We start from the raw sequence: 17393 nt of genomic DNA, 5'->3' as shown, positions 1-17393 counted from the left end.
AAAATTAGAATAATCCATTTCCAGGTCCCCATAAAACATAAATAAGCCTTAAAACTACACAATATATACCTTATTTTATGTAAAATAAATGTGCTATTGTATTGTAATTAAAGAAATAAACGGTATTGTAAAATAAAGTCGTTTTATTTCCCTTTGTGATGGTCGTTGATGTAGTTGACACTTGATGATATCTGAGTGAAATTGCCGTACTTTCTCGGTGATAATACTCCCACTCGCAATGTTCCCTGCCAGCTGCTTTTCGTGAATCGAAATCAACAGAGGTTTTTCAACCTCTTCTATTGCCTGAGACAGTTGCTTAGACAACACAGAAACACCCTTAGTCATACGTAGCAATGGTCGACTTAGCATACTTGTACTGGGACGCTAAGTCACACAAACGCACCCCTCGTTCGTGTTTTTCGATGATCTCCTTCTTCTGCTCGACTGTAATTTTGTTTTGTGTCCTCTTCGGCAGAACACTAGCCTGTGGAGGAGTGTTGTTCGGTCCCATAATAGCAAAAGTACTCCACTTGATAACAAACCACGTCTGCACTCAAAGAAAGTGGGTGTGGAAAAGTAGTCCAGCAGCCACGGTGGCGCTGTTCGGCCGTGTGGTTTGGTGTTCTTCCGCCGAAAACTATTCCGCCAGCCATTGTGGCGCTCTATGTGTTTCCCGAAAACTAGTTCGAATGCCAAGAGTCCAAGATGGCGCCCGAGTAGGCAGCCGTCAGCAAGTGCTCTGATGAGCCTTGCTGTTTTTGTTGTTTTTGTCTTGTTTTTGTGTTTTCTTTTGTCACTTTGTGTTGTTGTGCGTCGTGTGGAACAGATACGGATTGTTCTTCAGCATTTTTGACCACGACATTCAACAAGGAGGAGACTGTCCTGAGCGGTTGCACCTTTTCGGGAGCATGAATTTGCCAGTATTGTTTTTGAATGGGAGGAATGTCGGTGCCATTCGACTGTCATCGCTGGACACCAAAGGGGCCATTGTGCTTTTTTACGTCTGTAATGGGCAGCATCTTCACAGCCCCGCTTTGTTCAGTGGAAGGTCGGTGCTGTTGCACAGTCTGTGGCTGGATGGATAAATGGCTTGAGGAGCCCGCGATAAGAAGGAAGGAGTGTCAGCACAGAGCGCTGATGTGTATATGGAACTGTCGCGGGATGGAATTGAAGCTGATTTATGGGGGACAGGAGATGTGAGACGATCTCTTTTCGTCATTGAATGCTACAGCTACGTGTTTGCTTTCAACATTTAGCTTGTAGTCGACGTGCACATTCCACCATGATGTCCCTGATCCACTGGTGAAGAGACGCTTTGATCCTCTCCTCTTTCATCTGGAACTGCTTTATGTAACAAAGAGGGTACAGAAAGTGCTTAAGAATGAATGTCTCTCTGTGTCTTTGTGTTGTCATGTTATTTGTTATTTAGTTTTTTTTTTTTTGTTCTTTTGACTTCAAGACGGCGCGCGAGAGTGGCTGCCTTTCCAGCAGCTCCTGTGTTTTGCTTTTCTACTTTCATTTCTTTCATAACTTTGCTGCTGTGAAATGTAAATTTCTGCACTGCGAGACGAATAAAGGAAAATCCAATCCAATCCAATCCAATCCAAGATTATATTCTCGCGAATTTAATGTTTGTACGGCGAAAAGTCCGTTAGCTAAAGCGTTCGTAAGCCGAGGTATCACTGTATGCCGAACACATGGGAACACAATGGTGATGAATTTCCTATCCCCTCTAGCCTCGCCAACTCATCCACCATGGTTTTTGCCTCAGCGCCCAAACGTGCAACCTCATGTCGCTTGATGCGATTGCGCTTCATCCTTGGGTTAGACTCTGTTCTTGCGTTTGACTCGTTTTCTTTGTCTCCATTCAAATCGCGGTCACGTTACATGTCGTGTAAGTGTCTGAACGAGCGTTCGTTATTTTACGTTGGGGCACACAAGTCCTATAGTTATGACTTCATGTCAAGCCAGTGACTCAGATTGGATTAATAGCTTTGGTTCTTATTGAGCTCCCGCACTCCAAACTCCTCTTCATTATCTGATGTCTGCGGGAATCGGACAGAATTGAGGGGAAGTGGTGCCATTTCACACAAGAATACAACCCCACTTTTAGATGAAATATTTTCTTGACTCTTCTTGCTTTTTCTTCTTCTTTTTTTTGACAGGAGATGGCCTAGACAACAGCCTAGCATCACCAGGTACGGGAGATGAAGATGACCAAGACAAGAAGAGGCAGAAGAAAAGAGGCATCTTTCCAAAAGTTGCTACAAATATCATGAGAGCGTGGCTATTCCAGCACCTTACAGTAAGAAACGCAAAATTGAAAGGGGTGTGATTGGGGGGGTTGAAAAGAAAAAAGGAAAATAAATGCTATTAAAGTAGGATCAAAGTGTCCCATCACCCATGGATCAAAGGCGTCATGCTAAAAATGTGCCCATATCTCATGCAAGCAAAGTTTGAAAGTCAAAACAAAGCTGTCACATGCATTGACGAAAAAAAGAGATTGGTTGACTTCTCCTGTCCCATGTAAATCCGCTTCAATTCCTAGCGCCGAGTCTCAGTTCAAAATTGGCATCCTCTTTAGTTATCCTCAGCTCTACTAGATAATCCTTCAGCCGTGCCAACACTGTCTGTCCAACAGCGCCAACATCTCTGGAAAACAAAACAGGGCTGTGAAAAATGATCCCTATTACAGGCGCAAAAACTACAATCGCCCCATGGCTTTCCACCGACGACAGTCAAATAGCACCGACACTCCTCCCAGTCAAAATCCATTCATCCATTTTACAGACCACTTTATCCTCATTAGGGTCGCGGGGGGTGCTGGAGCCTATCCCAGCCGTCTTCGGGCACTAGGCAGGGGACACCCTGAATTGGTTGTCCAAGACACACCGAGACAAACAAAAAGCCACTTTCACACTCCCACCTAGGGCGAATTTGGTTTTCAATCAGCCTGCCATGCATGTTTTTGGAATGTGGGAGGAAACCGGAGGACCCGGAGAAAACCCACGCGGGCCTGGGGAGAACATGCAAACTCCACATAGGGAGGATGGACCGGATCTTGAACTCACGACCCCTGTATTGTGAAGCTGGCGTACTAACCACTCGACTCCAGTGAAAATCAGTGCTGCTATATGCGTTAGTGATGGGTGGTTCGCGAACGAGCCGGTTCTTAGAGCCGGATCTCTGAAGTGATCGAAGAGAGCGGTTCTTACAAGGAGCAGGGAATGGGAGCCGAATTTTTTGGTCCTCTTTTCCCCGCCCCCGGTCTTCGGTTAAAGCCGCACATGATTGGTCGATATCCATTGTAGAGGAGGGAGGGGAGAATTACAGACACACGGAGCAGTGAGAAGGGCTTAGGGTTAGGGTAGACAGGTGGACAAATGTTATTACATTATGCTGTTATTATTATTCAATTATGATATTTTTTACTAGTTGGTATGATAGCATTATTAATATGAAAAGCAAATTAGTGACAGCTGATCATCAGACCAGAATAACCACAGGGAAAGTGAGAGTTTGTGGATGCTCTCTGTGCACATATAAATCAAGCCATATAAATAAAAAATATTTGATATAGTGTATTTTTTACATGAGTAATTCTTTTTTCACATAATTTTACATGATTTTTTTGGGAGTTAATTAATTTAAGCAACAACAAAAAAACAAACTGAGGAGCCATTTGGGAGCCATAAGAGCCAGATCTTTTTAGTGAGCCGAGCCAAAAGAACTGGCTCTCTGAAAAGAGCCGGAATTCCCATCACTAATATGTGTGCTGCAGATAAGTCTTGGGCGAATGTATTGGCCCAAAATGCTAAAAATAGCCCACATTGGGTCTACACCAAGTGACAAAAAACACGGTGGGGAAAAGCAAAAGACGAAAAAAAAGAACTAAGCTCCCCAATTAGGACGTCATTTTGGAAGATATCTTGAAACAGTGTAACATTGCTTAGAAACCAAGAGGACACTGAAATTCAGTGTGCTATTCAGTTTTTACGTCTGTGTAAGCTATCAGTCATACAGGACTGGTCCATTGATGAGAAGGTTTCTTCTTTGAAGGCGTTTCGCTTCTTATCCAAGAGGCTTCATCAGCGAACTATTTTTTTTTTTGCTGGTAGTTTTGGCACTAGCAAAAGAAAATAAATAGTTTGAAAGGGGAGTAGAAGAAATTATTTTTATAAAAAAGCAAAACCCTTCACTAAATCACCATGGTGAGGTGAGGTTCAATTTGGATCGTTCCTACAACCGACTTCTTAAGCAACATATGCTTAGTTGTGTTGATGAGGTGATACCAGAGCAAATGGGGCAATCAGGCTAGTCATAGATCATTTACTCATGGAGTACAATAGAATTAATCAGTCAGGACAATAGAAGTAATCAGTGTAGCCGCAGGGGGTAGTCATCTGCTCCCCCCAACCTGAGAGCAGGGATCAATCATAGAAAGCCACGTCTGGACAGTAGGGATATATATATATATATCGGGCCAAAACTACCAGCAAAAAAAATGTTTGCTGGCAAAGCCTCTTGGATAAGAAGCAAAACGTCCAGAAGTACAGATGACGGCTGAAGAAACTTTGATATTCAATTTTTAATCCTTCCTATCGCATTCCGAAATATTGAGCCGAATATGTTGAATTCTGTGTATTGTGAAACAGTGGGGCAAGAAGAGACCACCAAGGTCCATTTTGGAACGCTATTTGCATGCTTTATACAGATATCAACATCAAAAGCGGAATGAAAGAGAACTTGAAGTACTTTAGCTTTTGTCCAATGTCTAAAAGATACAGATGATGCTTTCTTCTCTGATTTTTTTCTATACTTCACACTCTAAGATGTGTCATAAGCTCTAAATTGTTAAGTTGATAATAGGCCTACACGGATCCTGTACTCTTTTCCGAAGACCACCTTTAGATTTTTTTCTCCAATGAAAAATAGGCACGGTAATTGAATTATCCCCTTTTCTGCTGCCAATCCTCTTTCAGGGCTAATTTGTGAAGCAAAAGTGTTTGCCATAGCAGGATGTGCCAATGAAAAGTGTGCAAGGAGACTTTGGCTTCTGAAAGGCCCGTTTGCAACACCCAAGCGATCACGCATTCATCAGTTGTTGAGGTGGTGAATGGTGGTGGATTATGTTTTGTCACAGGTTGCTGTGTGAGGGCTACGGCTGGTTACGGGGTAAATGGGAAGGGGGGTCTTTTCCATCGTACCCTCATGCCTTTGTCGTCCATTCTGAAGAGACTTGAAAGATCCCCTTCTGAGGAATCCATAGAGGAAGCAGCTGGACAGGTTTCGATTCATTATATTATTCATTATGGTCTCATTAGCCTTGTCAAACTGTTGGTTTCCACGCAACCTTACATTTGACCACATTCAAAGACAAACTTTGAATTTAGGCATGAAACCCTGGGATTCACTGTTAGCCTCAAACGAAAGGGGTGTAAAGCGATTAATTTCCATGATTCGTTTTTGACTATTCAGTTGAGCCTTGTGCAGTGTGGGCCTCTTGATCACGTTCCATTAATTTTGATGAATGTGCACTGTTAGATCAGATGAGATTTTACACTACATGAACCTGATAACATAGTAAACGAATGAATGACTGTCTTTGTGTTGTCATGTTATTTTTTATTTTTGTTTTTTTTCCCCAAATGGCGGCGCGTGAATCAGAATCAGAAAAAAATCAGAAAACCTTTATTAGTCCCACAATGCAGCGGCTCCCCTCTCTCTCCCAGCAAACTGGCGTCATTATAAGTGCCTTGCACGCTGGGTCCAATAGGACAGTAATTTTATCTGTGCTGTATGGCATGCATATTAGCATATTTGACAATAAAGCTGACTTTGACTAAACAGTTTACATTTAGTTGAACGACTTGAAATCCGACTTTAATTCGATGAAATTTCGCTCACCGACGATTAATTGATGAAACAGAGAACTCGTTCCTCCCATGTTCAAAAAACATGCATGGTAAATTAATCAAACATTCAAAACTTAACCAAGGTATGACTGCGAGAATGAAAATAAGATGCTTGTGGATAAGAATAGCTAGCTTTAGCTTTTCCAAGAGATGCTAGCTTTCGTTTCAACGATTGATATTTAGCGGTCATCAAATGGTTAGCGACTTCTATTGTCCTACCTGCTTATGGGGTCTACGACTGGCCTGATTGCCCCATTTGCTCTGGTATCACCTCATCAGCATAACTAAGCCTATGTTGCCTAAGAAGTCTTTTGTATGAACGATCCAAGTTAAACCTCACCCCACCATGGCGATTTATGGAAGGGTTTTGCTTTTTTTGTGAAAATAGCTTCATTACTCTGGGCGACCTCAGTCTGCAGTGTGAGGTCGACCTCCCTGTGTGGAATTTGCATGTTCTCAATGTGTGCCTGTGTGGGTTTTCTCTGGGTAGTCCAGTTTCCATCTACAAGCCCCCCCTAAAAAAAAACATAAAAAAAAACATGGCAGGCTTCCATCATCGATTGGGACTAGAAATGTGCACTTGTTGTCCGGTAATCGGTTCAGTTCAACCCCTCGCGAGCATGTATTTGTGCACCAAAGCTGAAAAGAAGTTGAAAATGAAGTGCTTGGAAGCGCATCCTTCACTGATGACCGCAGGAGGCAGCTGATGGTCTGACAACAGCAGAATGGTGACTGGCCCACGACCCTGTTCCCAGTACATGGGTCACCTCTGTCTGCCATCTGCCGCCCTCCTCCTTCCATCTCACACACACACACACACACACACACACACACACACACACACACACACACACACACACACACACACACACACACACACACACACACACACACACACACACACACACACACAGAACAGAGGATAGGGAGGTGGAATGAGGTGGGGTGGGGTTGCAGGGTGACAGGGGGCCTGGCCTTACCGAGGCCCCAAACAAAAGACACTATTGTGCCTCTTTACATCCCACCCAATCGTTTGTCAAGCAATGTCAAATAATGTCAAATACTGTCACACAAAGCCACGCGCTTTAACCCTCAAGTGTTAACAGGGCCAAACGTTGGTCATTCTCTTTTTTTTTTCTTAGAAGGCATTCGCATTGTCACATCTAAGAATTAAATCATGTGACAGTCCGAATGATTCTTACTTCGTTTGATTTTCTTAGCACCCGTATCCTTCAGAGGAGCAGAAGAAACAGCTGGCGCAAGACACGGGCCTCACCATTCTCCAAGTCAACAACTGGTAAGTGCGTCTGTGACCTATTCTTCTGCGCATTTCAAATGCCAGATTTTATCCTTGATTTTATATATATATATATATACACACACAGTGATACCTACAGTGATACCTACAGTGATACCTACAGTGATACCTCAGCTTACGAACTTAATTGGTTACCAGAAAATGTGTGTAAGGCGAAAAGTGTGTCTTCCAAACATTAATTTCCCATAGCAAACCACGTATACCATGTATGCACTCAGAGAAAGGGTGTGTGGAAAAGTCGTCCGGCAGCCACCGTGACACTCCGTGTGGTTTGGTTTGCCGAAAACTAGTTTGTATGCCAAGATTGTATTCTCGCGAATTTAATGTTCGTAAGGTGAAAGGTTCGTTAGCTAAAGCGTTCGTAAGCCAAGGTGGTATCACTGAATATTTAAATCAACTCTCTAGACCGCCTCTCATATGAAGCCCTACTATGCCAGAGGATAAAACTGAGAAGTCCTGATACGCACTCACCCATCTTAATGTACAAGAGTGACACGGTCAGATGTCCGAGGGTAGCATGTGCGCACTTTTAATGTGTTTGTTTGGGTTTTATGTGATGTTCTATAATGCACCTGATGCTCTTTGGCAATCTGAACCTTGGTGCCTGTCCTCAAATTAGTGTGAATTGGTTTCAAATAAGAGTGCTCACAAGAAGTGCCGTGTTAGCCTCTACAAATGCTGCTTAGCTTAACCGTGTTTAATAAATTAGCCTTTTCCAATGATTTATCGCATGTTATGTGAGCTTGCCTACTGGTCCATTTGTGTGCTGTCTTCCATTTTAAGTACCGTATTTATATGCTGCTCCTTACTACTCATACTAAAAACTGGTTGTGTTCTTGTAAGCACGTTCAGTTGTCACTTTAATTTTTGATCATATACAATATAAATGTCGGATGCCGAGGGAATGGAAAAGTTTTTTTCAATTGATACATTCATAAATATAAATTAATGCCGCTTCATGAAATAATTTCAAATTATGGGGTCAGCGTAAAGGGCTGGAGGGCCTTGATCCAGCCCGCCACATCACTTTAAAGGACAACCGACACCATTTTTACCCAAACACCCAAAACATGGAGGCTGATATTTTTAGTCAAATGCAAAACACCAATAAAAATGAGTTTAAGTGTCCCAAATCTACTTCAAAATGACCCCGGAAATGGCGAGTTTCAGAAGGTCCCGCCCCCTTGTTCGTGACCCCGCCAGGACGTATTGCCTTGCTCTAAAATTAAAACAATGGCTTCAGATTCGGAGGAAATGCTTTCTTGTTACTCATCCAGTTATGAATATGATTCTAATAGTTCTGAAGAGGAAAGCATACATGTTTGCAATCTATTAAAGAAGTCCTTCCGGATCAATTCGAGCCGTCAGGACTCCAATGTAGCGTCCCAGAAAATGCACAAGATGGCGCCCAAGCTCTGTTGGAAATGGGCTGATTTGTCTGCTGGGAATTTGTTTCAACTTGTATAAAATAATAGTCTCGTTGCAACACACAACGATTCACCATCGTGTTATTTACCGTATTTTCACGACCAAAGGGCGCACCGTGTGAAAAGGCGCAATCTCATATATGTGTGCCATTTCTGTATTTAACATACATATTGGGCGCAAGTTTTATATACCGGTACATATCCTCTACTGCCATACGTACGTCCGCCTCACAACAACACACAGGCATACAAGTGTGCGTATTTATAAAAACAGATCGGGAGCAAAACTGAGTTTGGTAGTGCTTTATTTATAAATTACAAAGTAAGAACATTTTGTAATCATCACTCAATAGGCGTCGGCATGGTAAAAACAAGCACATTACCGGTAACAGTCAGTAATCAAACCCATCAAAGTCCTCATACTCTGTCTCAGAACCGAACAGCTGCGCTAAACCAACGTGGCAGGTTCGCTTTCCTCACGGTCAGTCATTTTCTGTGCTGTGCGGCTCCTCGAAAATTATGCTGGCCTTTCCGAAAGCTCGAACCACCGTGCCATCAGACACGTTACCCCACGCATCCACAATCCATTGGCAAACTGTGGCGTAACATCCAGCCCTTTTCGTTTGCCTTAATAATGACGCCTGCTGGAAATGTCTCTTTAGGCAAAGTCTTTCTTTTAAAAATCACCAACGGCGGGAGTTTCTCTCCCTTCGCATGGCAGCCAAGCACAACAGGAAACGAAGCCTTTTCGCCAGCTTTTCAGAATAATTCACCGGACGTTGCCGCGCTGCCGTGGTCCTGGCCGGGATGGAAAAATGGCACGGTTTCATAAAACGCCAGCACCAAGACGGACCTCCTCGGAAAGCTTTCAGTTTAAACACAAAAGCACAAAAGGAAACTGAGCTTCATAACCATGTCTCTTTGCCATTTTCTGAGTTGTTAAAACAGCAATGTTCTGCATAAAGCACATACCTGTTCTTGTATACACAAACCACGGCCACACATCCCCCCTCATGTTCTCTACCACGTTCGCCTCATGGTGGCCTCAAATACGTCTGCACTACAGGGCGCACCGCACATTTTCCAAAAAATCTGAGACGTGTATATGCGCCTTATGGTGGTGAAAATACGGTACGTGTGTTCCTTCTAATTTTGCCATCAACACGGATCAACACGAAGTTTTCATACCAAACAAAATACCCAAAATGCATTGTTTGTCGCTTTCTCGGTCAGGAGCCTGACGTCACGTCAGGAATCGTCATCAACTCGAAAACAAGACTTCCTGAATATTCAGCGCAAGTCTTAAAACGTAAAATATAGCTATATGCGGTGGACTCTTTGTAAAATACGCTCAGTAGAAGTAATTTGAAGTGAATTTGCAAATTATGGACGCAACTTGTCCAGAGGCGTCGGTTGTCCTTTAATAAATTAGCCTTGTCCAATGCTTTATCGCATGTTATGTGAACTTGCCTACTGGTCGATTTGTCTGCTTTCTTCCATTTTAAGTACTGTATTTATATAATCCTACTTGCTACTCATACGAAAAACTGTTTTTGTTCACGTTCAGTTTCACTTAAATTTTTGATCAAATAAGTTTTACCAATAGATGCATTCATAAGTGCATTCATAAGTTAATGCGGCTTCATGAAATCATTTCAAACTACAGGGTTAGCGTCAAGGGCTGGGCGTCCTTAATCCAGCCCGCCACATCACTTTAAGTGGTCTTCAAAAGCAATTCATATGTCTGAACTTCCACAATTCTTGCTACAATCCAAACAAAAATGTCAAATTGTGACATTTGATAAATAAATACATTTTGCAATCATTCCGTACCCCCTTTTACACTCACTTGAACAATAATCAAACAAACAAACAACAAATTGCTTTTTTTTAAACAGTGACGGGTTCAATAAGGGCTAAAAGTGACAGCCAAAAGTTTCATCTTGGTCCGAATTTTCGTCTTCACCAAAAAATACACTTTAAACCTTATTTAACAAACAAATAGTTGACCTGAATTATTTAAAAAAATGTCATCCATCATTTTGTAGACAACTAATACAGTAAAGTCTCGTTATATCGATATTCTCGGGAGTCCGAAAAATATCGATACAACCGGGACTATCGATATATCCGACCCTGCACGCATGTAATTTTCTCCTTGCGTGCATAGAAATAGTATCGTAATAAGCGGGACTATCGATATAACGAGACTTTACTGTAATACGATGAGATGGAAGATGTTACGACAAAGTGGCCCGCGACACTAATGAGTTTGACACCCCTCTGGGAAACTCAAGGCTCCAAGGCAAAAAAATAAATAAATATCAAACCACCATAGATTTTTTTTTTTATCAAAATAGTATTTCTTCATAAACATTACATATATTATAAAATAAATTATCTGGATTTAATTACATAACACACATTCTATCCACAGGATTTGGAAGCTCTAATACGGATGTCATTGTGTTCAAACTCGTGCTGCTTTGGGGATGTATTCATGAAAAAGATCTGACAGATCAGTTAGTCACAGTATAGCCTGTGGCTACAAGGCTAAACCTAAATCAATAGAATAGATTTTTTTTCTTTTCTCAGATATATTACAAGGTTCCAATACAACAGATTGTGTCTGTGGAAGGGAAATGTATTATTAGTGAAATCCCCCTGGAGACACTGCAAGGGTTTCCAGTCGGTCCGAAACTGTCATATGTAAGGGTGGGTGCTGAATGCTTTAAAGGACAACCGACACTTCCGCACAAGTTGCGTCCATAATTTGTAAAATCACTTCAAATGACTTCTACTGAGCGCATTTTACAAAGATTCCACCGCATATAGCGATATTTTACGTTTTAAGACCCTTGCTGAATATTCCTGAATATTCAGCAAGGGTCTTGTTTTCGAGTTGATAAGTTTACACAAATTCCCCGCGGCCAAATCAGCCCATTTCCAGCGGAGCTTATGGGTCATCTTGTGCATTTTCTGGGCACTACATTGCAGTCCAGACGGCTCGAATTGATACGGAAGGACTTCTTTAAGCGATTGCAGACATTTATGCTTTCCTCTTCAGAACTATTTGAATCATATTCATAACTGAATGAGTAACAAGAAAGCATCTTCTCCGAATCTGAACTCTCTGAAGCCATTGTTTTGATTCTGGAGCAAAGCAGTTTGTGATAGACTATCCTGGTGTGACGTCACAAAGAAGGGGGCGGGACTTTCTGAATATCCCCAGTTCCGAGCTCATTTTGTGGCAGTTTTGGGACACTTTAAGTCATTTTTATTGGTGTTTTTCACTTGACTAAAAATATCAGCCTGCGTGTTTTGGGTATTTTAGATGCGAAAAAAACGTTTTTCTGATGTCAGTTAGGAAACGAACTGAAAAACAATCATCTAAAGAACTGGGAGACTTGTAAGTGTACATGCATAACCCCTTTTGTTATTTAAATGACATTCGTTTGATTTTCAGGTTCATCAATGCGCGGAGGAGAATAGTTCAGCCAATGATCGACCAGTCTAACAGAGCAGGTAAAAAAAATAATTAAAAAAAAAAAAGAATACACAATTAAACTCGTCATTAACTCATTCACTTCCATTCACGAATTTACTCGGGAATTGAAAATATGACATAGAGCGCCATTCCCGAATTTGTTCGGGTTTAGTTTTTTTTCGTGTTTGGGTGCCGATAAAGTGTTGGCCATGGCCTCTGGCAATGCATTTTCCTTTCCACAAGAGGGGAGCATTTCCCTTTTTTCCATGTTAGCATTTTGTTCCAGCTTCAGCTGTTGTTACGCCTTATATAAACAAATATTATTACGTTGTATTTTGGACAGCCACCCTCATTTCAAGCTCATATAACTCCACGGCTATATAATTTAGGAATTAACATTTTTTTTCTAATGAAAGAAGGGAGTTTAATGTTACTTACGCTACATTGATTGTTGATGTAGTGATAAAACTCAATATTCTGTGGGTCCTGGAATTCAAGTGACAATTACAAAAACCCTGACATTGGAGCGGAGACATGTTTGCACATCGTATGGCAGTCAATGAGTTAAGTAAAAAATATGGAATTTAATGTATTATGAAACGATAACTAGAAGTGTGGCAGAGGATTAGTGGAGCACAGGGGTCATCATCCTTTGTGAGACAAAGAGAGTTGCCAGTTTGATAGGATGCACCGTTAAAATACATTTGCTACCTTTTTCTGTTTTGATTAAAGATTAATGATATCCATTTTTTGACAAGACACAGATTGCATTAACGGTTTGTCACAAGGATTATGAAACAGATAAATCTCAATTGTCAATAATTCTATAAATATCTATAATTATTCACATTTCGCAATGTTCAATGAAAATCATAATATCTAATCATTGTGAGCTATTTTTTACTATCGGCCCTTGGACCACTCATGTAGTCCTCGAGGGCTCCCTAGTGCCCACAGGCAACATGTTGGTGACCCCTGAGCTATGTAAAGTAAGGCAAGGCAAGTTTATTGGTGGAGTACATTTCACAGACGAGGTAATTCGAAGTGTTTTACACAGGTCTGTGTAAGCTCTCAGTCATACAGGAGTGGTCCAACGTTGTTTCGCTTCTCATCCAAGAAGCTTCGTCAGCAAACTAAAACTTCGCTGGTAGCTCTGGCCCTTCACTAAATCGCCATGGTGGTGTAAGGTTTAATTTGGATCATGCTTACAACACACTTCTGAGATCGTTACCACATCGGCTTAGTTATGCTGATGAGGTGATACCAGAGCAAATGAAGCAATCAGGCCAGTCGTAGACTCCTCCCTCCAACGAGTTCCAGTCAAGAGGCGAGCAGTATTTTGGACCAGCTGGAGACACCTTATGGATGATTGGCTGACTCCAAAGTAAAGTGCAGTCCAGTGAACAAGCCAGGATGGTACAAAGGCATGAACTACTTAAATTTGGATCATTCTTACAACAGAATTCTTAGATCATTGTCACATAGGTTTTGTCATGCTGATGAGGTGATACCAGGGCGAATGGGACAATAAAGGCCAGTCATAGACCATAATCAGTCAGGACAAAAGAAGTGATCAGTGTAGCCTCAGGGAATAGACCTCTGCTCCCCCCAAGGTTAGAGCAGGGACCTATCATAGCAGAGGTCTGGGACCGCCACTTCTGGATATATATGGCCATAGCTACCAGCAAAATTTTAGTTCGCTGAGGAAGCCTCTTGGATGAGAAGCAAAACATCTGACACCTTCAAGGAAGTACAGATGACGGCTGAAGAAACCTTTTCATCGATTTTACAGTGATGGTACATACATTTGAAAGACAATTACATTCCATACATCCATTTTATTTTCCACTTATCCTTACGTGGGTCGCAAATCTGTTAGAGCCTATTCCAGTCATCTTTGGGAAGTAGGCTGGGGACACCTTGAACCGGTTATCAGGCAATCGAAGGACACACATAAACGAAAACATATTTGCGAATCCTGTTTTGTCAAAAAATAAATATAAAAATAAAGAAAAAAAGTCATTCAGGAATTAATTCAAAATCAAGGAGTACAGGTAATGTATTTTCATATACACAGCAAAATACAAAGGGCATTGTCAGAATTGTATATCCTCTCAAATACTTTAGTGGACAGGAGATCCTTCCTTGAGGTTCTTCGATCCAGCGGTTTATATAGCTCTAAAGATCAGTGTCATGCATTAATTTTTTTGGCCCATTGACATGTTTTTTTCTCTCCATTCTTCTCTCAGTGAGTCAGGGTACAGCTTACAGTCCAGATGGGCAACCAATGGGTGGCTTTGTCCTTGATGGACAGCAACACATGGGTCTTCGACCCGGAGGTAAGCATTCTCGAGCCCCCAAAAAAGCGTTGCCTCTTCAAATGTCATTTGTTTCAAATCACAGTCAGTCGAGTTCTGTATGACCATCTCCTAAAATAACTTCTTGAACGATTGTTCTGAATCGTGTAGTTACAGGAATATTCCACTCAATTGAAATGACACACTTTTGTTCCAGGTCCCATGGGGGGTATGGGTATGAACATGGGCATGGATGGGCAGTGGCACTACATGTAAGCGCACATTGCTTAGGCCAGCCTCAACAACAGGGCAAAGTAAGTACATGACTCCATATTTTCTCTCTCATTTCATTTTTCTATTCAAAAATATCCTAGCAAGTGTTTGGAGGCGATCTATCAAAAGGTTAAAATGTTCTTGATCTTAACACAACATTGGTCTTCATATGCAAGGGCTGTCATTAAAGGACAACCGACACCATTTTTTTGTTTCCTAACTGACATCAGAAAAACGTTTTATAGCATCTAAAATATCCAGAACATGCAGGCTGAAATTTTCATTCAAGTGCAAAACACCAATAAAAATGAGGTAAAGTGTCCGAAAACTACTTCAAAATGACCTCGGGATGGCGAGTTTCAGAAGGTGCCGCCCCTTGTTCATGACGTCTCTCCAAGACGTTTTGCTTTGCTCTAGAATCAAAACAATGGCTTCAGGTTAAGAGAAGATGCTTTCTTGTTACTCATCCAGTTATGAATATGATTCTAATAGTTCTGAAGAGGAAAGCATACATGGTTGCAATCTATTAAAGAAGTCCTTCCGGATCAATTCGAGCCGTCAGGACTCCAATGTAGCGTCCCAGAAAATGCACAAGATGGCGCCCAAGCTCCGTTGGAATTGGGCTGATTTGTCTGCTGGGAATTTGTGTCAACTAGTATCAAATAGTAGTCTTGGTGCAACACACAATGATTAACCATCGCGTTATTTATGTGTTTTCCTTCTAATTTCGCCATCAACACGGATCAACATGAAGTTTTCAGACCAAACAAAGTACCCAAAATACATTGTGTGTCGCTTTGTCGGTCAGGGGCGTTCCAGATGTGACGTCACGTCAGGCATCGTCATACACTCGAAATCAAGACTTCCTGAATATTCAGTGCGAGTCTTAAAACGTAAAATATAGCTATATGCCATGGAATCTTTGTAAAATACGCTCAGTAGAAGTCATTTGAAGTCATTTTTTAAAATTATGGACACAACTTGTCCGGAGGCGTCGGTTATCCTTTAAGTGCTACCTCTTTTTGGAAAACAACTAAAAACATTTATAGACATGGTGCAAAAGAGGGATTCGCATGTTATTTTCATCATCAGCATTTCACTGCATGCCCATTTTGTCACGTCCACTCGAGGAGTGGTGACAGGACTCGAGGGACGAAGAAAGGTAGTAAGGGTTGCATCTGAAATACACGGTGGAGACGGTAAATTCAAGAAGAGTCTTTACTCTGACTCTGATGCGCCGACCGCGAACTCAAGGTCCGGGTCAGGGTGATGTAAGACCGGAGGGTTGGAGAAGGCGGTTAAACGCCCCCTCTGCGTTGGGTGTCCACCTGAAGGGGACCTTGGTGGATGTGAAATTAGTAAGGGGAAGTGCCTTCTGACTATAATCCAGGATAAAGCGGTGGTAGAAGTTGGCAAACCCCAAAAATTGCTGGAGTTGTTTGCGTGTCTTCGGGGTTGGCCACTCTACCACCGCTTTGGTCTTGGTGGAATCGGTCCGGGGTTACTCCTGCTCCACGACGAACCCCAGAAAAGACAGAAAGCAGACGTGGAACTCGCACTTCTCTGCCTTTACGTAGAGCCGGTTTTGCAGGAGCCGCGCCAGGACCCGTCTGACATGCTGACGGTGTTCTTCTGTGGATTTAGAGAAAATTAGGATGTCGTCTAAATACACAAACACAAAACCATTGAGAAAGTCCCTGAGCACATCGTTGATGAGGTTTTGGAATACGGCGGGAGCGTTGCTGAGTCAAAATACCCCAAGGGCGTTTTGAACGCGGCCCTCCACTCGTCCCCCTCTCTCATGCGAACCAGGTGGTATGCACTACGCAAATCCAACTTAGTGAAGATGGTAGCCGATTGGAGAGGCGCGACGGCCGAATCCATGAGGGGGAGAGGGTATTTGTTGCGAATGGTGATGTTGTTCAGACCCCGATAGTCGAAACACGGGCGCAGGGATGTATCTTTTCGATAAAGAAGAACCCTGCGCAATGCGAGGGTCGGATAAGTCCCGCTGCAAGGGAAGAGTCAAGGCTCAGGGCTTCTTGTTCCGGGTGTGAGATATGATAGAGTCTGAAATCCGGTAGTGGAGGCCCCGGCTGCAGTTCGATGGCGCAGTCATACAGTCGGTGGGGTGGCAGGGATTGTGCGGTGTCCTTACTGAACGCCTCCCGCAGATCATGGTAACAACGCGGCACGCCCTCGAGACAGAGCTCTTTGGGCGCGCCGCCGCGGGAGGTTTCTCGTCCTGCCGTAGCCAACCGTAGGCAATTGGCATAGCAGTAGGGGCTCCAACCCTGTATGGTGGGACCCTCTCATGAGATGGAAGGGTCATGGGTTCTGAGCCAAGGGAGGCCCAGCACGAATGGCACGTTGCGGGAGGGCATAAGAAGGAATTGGCGGTGTTCAACATGGTTACCCGGTAACCGGAGTTTAAACAGTGCGGTGATACGGGTAACCTTTGCTAGCAATCGACCGTCGAGGTCAAGAATCTCCTTGGGAGTCTTGAGGTTCTTTATGTCGCAGCCCATTGTTTCAGCCAGTTGGGGATAGATGAAGCACTAGCGCCCGTATCGTCTGGGAGTTGGACGGGCCAATTAATTCACCGTCCAACTTCAACCGCGTAACGGGCGCCGTGATCGCCGCCTCCAGTGTTCGCCGCGGTCGCCGTTTCGACGG

The 17393-nt window shown here is 42.8% G+C and overlaps 1 protein-coding gene across 2 annotated transcripts in view; it reads left to right on the top strand.

Moving 5' to 3' along the window:
• meis2b (Meis homeobox 2b) overlaps window positions 1-17393 on the top strand; it is a 44680-nt gene that overhangs the window by 22045 nt on the left and 5242 nt on the right. For both annotated transcript variants that reach the window (XM_089022259.1, XM_089022258.1), the window contains exons 9-13: window positions 2166-2305; window positions 7136-7212; window positions 12127-12185; window positions 14397-14486; window positions 14662-14758. In XM_089022259.1, the coding sequence (XP_088878385.1) occupies window positions 2166-2305; window positions 7136-7212; window positions 12127-12185; window positions 14397-14486; window positions 14662-14720 (425 nt within the window). In that variant the 3' untranslated portion in view covers window positions 14721-14758. The remainder of the gene's footprint in view (window positions 1-2165; window positions 2306-7135; window positions 7213-12126; window positions 12186-14396; window positions 14487-14661; window positions 14759-17393) is intronic.

The sequence above is a fragment of the Hippocampus bargibanti genome, linkage group LG19, assembly GCF_051943395.1.
Source record: "Hippocampus bargibanti isolate YZ-2025 linkage group LG19, ASM5194339v1, whole genome shotgun sequence".
Taxonomy (NCBI): domain Eukaryota; kingdom Metazoa; phylum Chordata; class Actinopteri; order Syngnathiformes; family Syngnathidae; genus Hippocampus; species Hippocampus bargibanti.
The sequence above is the reverse complement of the archived record's forward strand: the minus strand, read 5'-3'. Positions and strand labels throughout refer to the sequence as shown.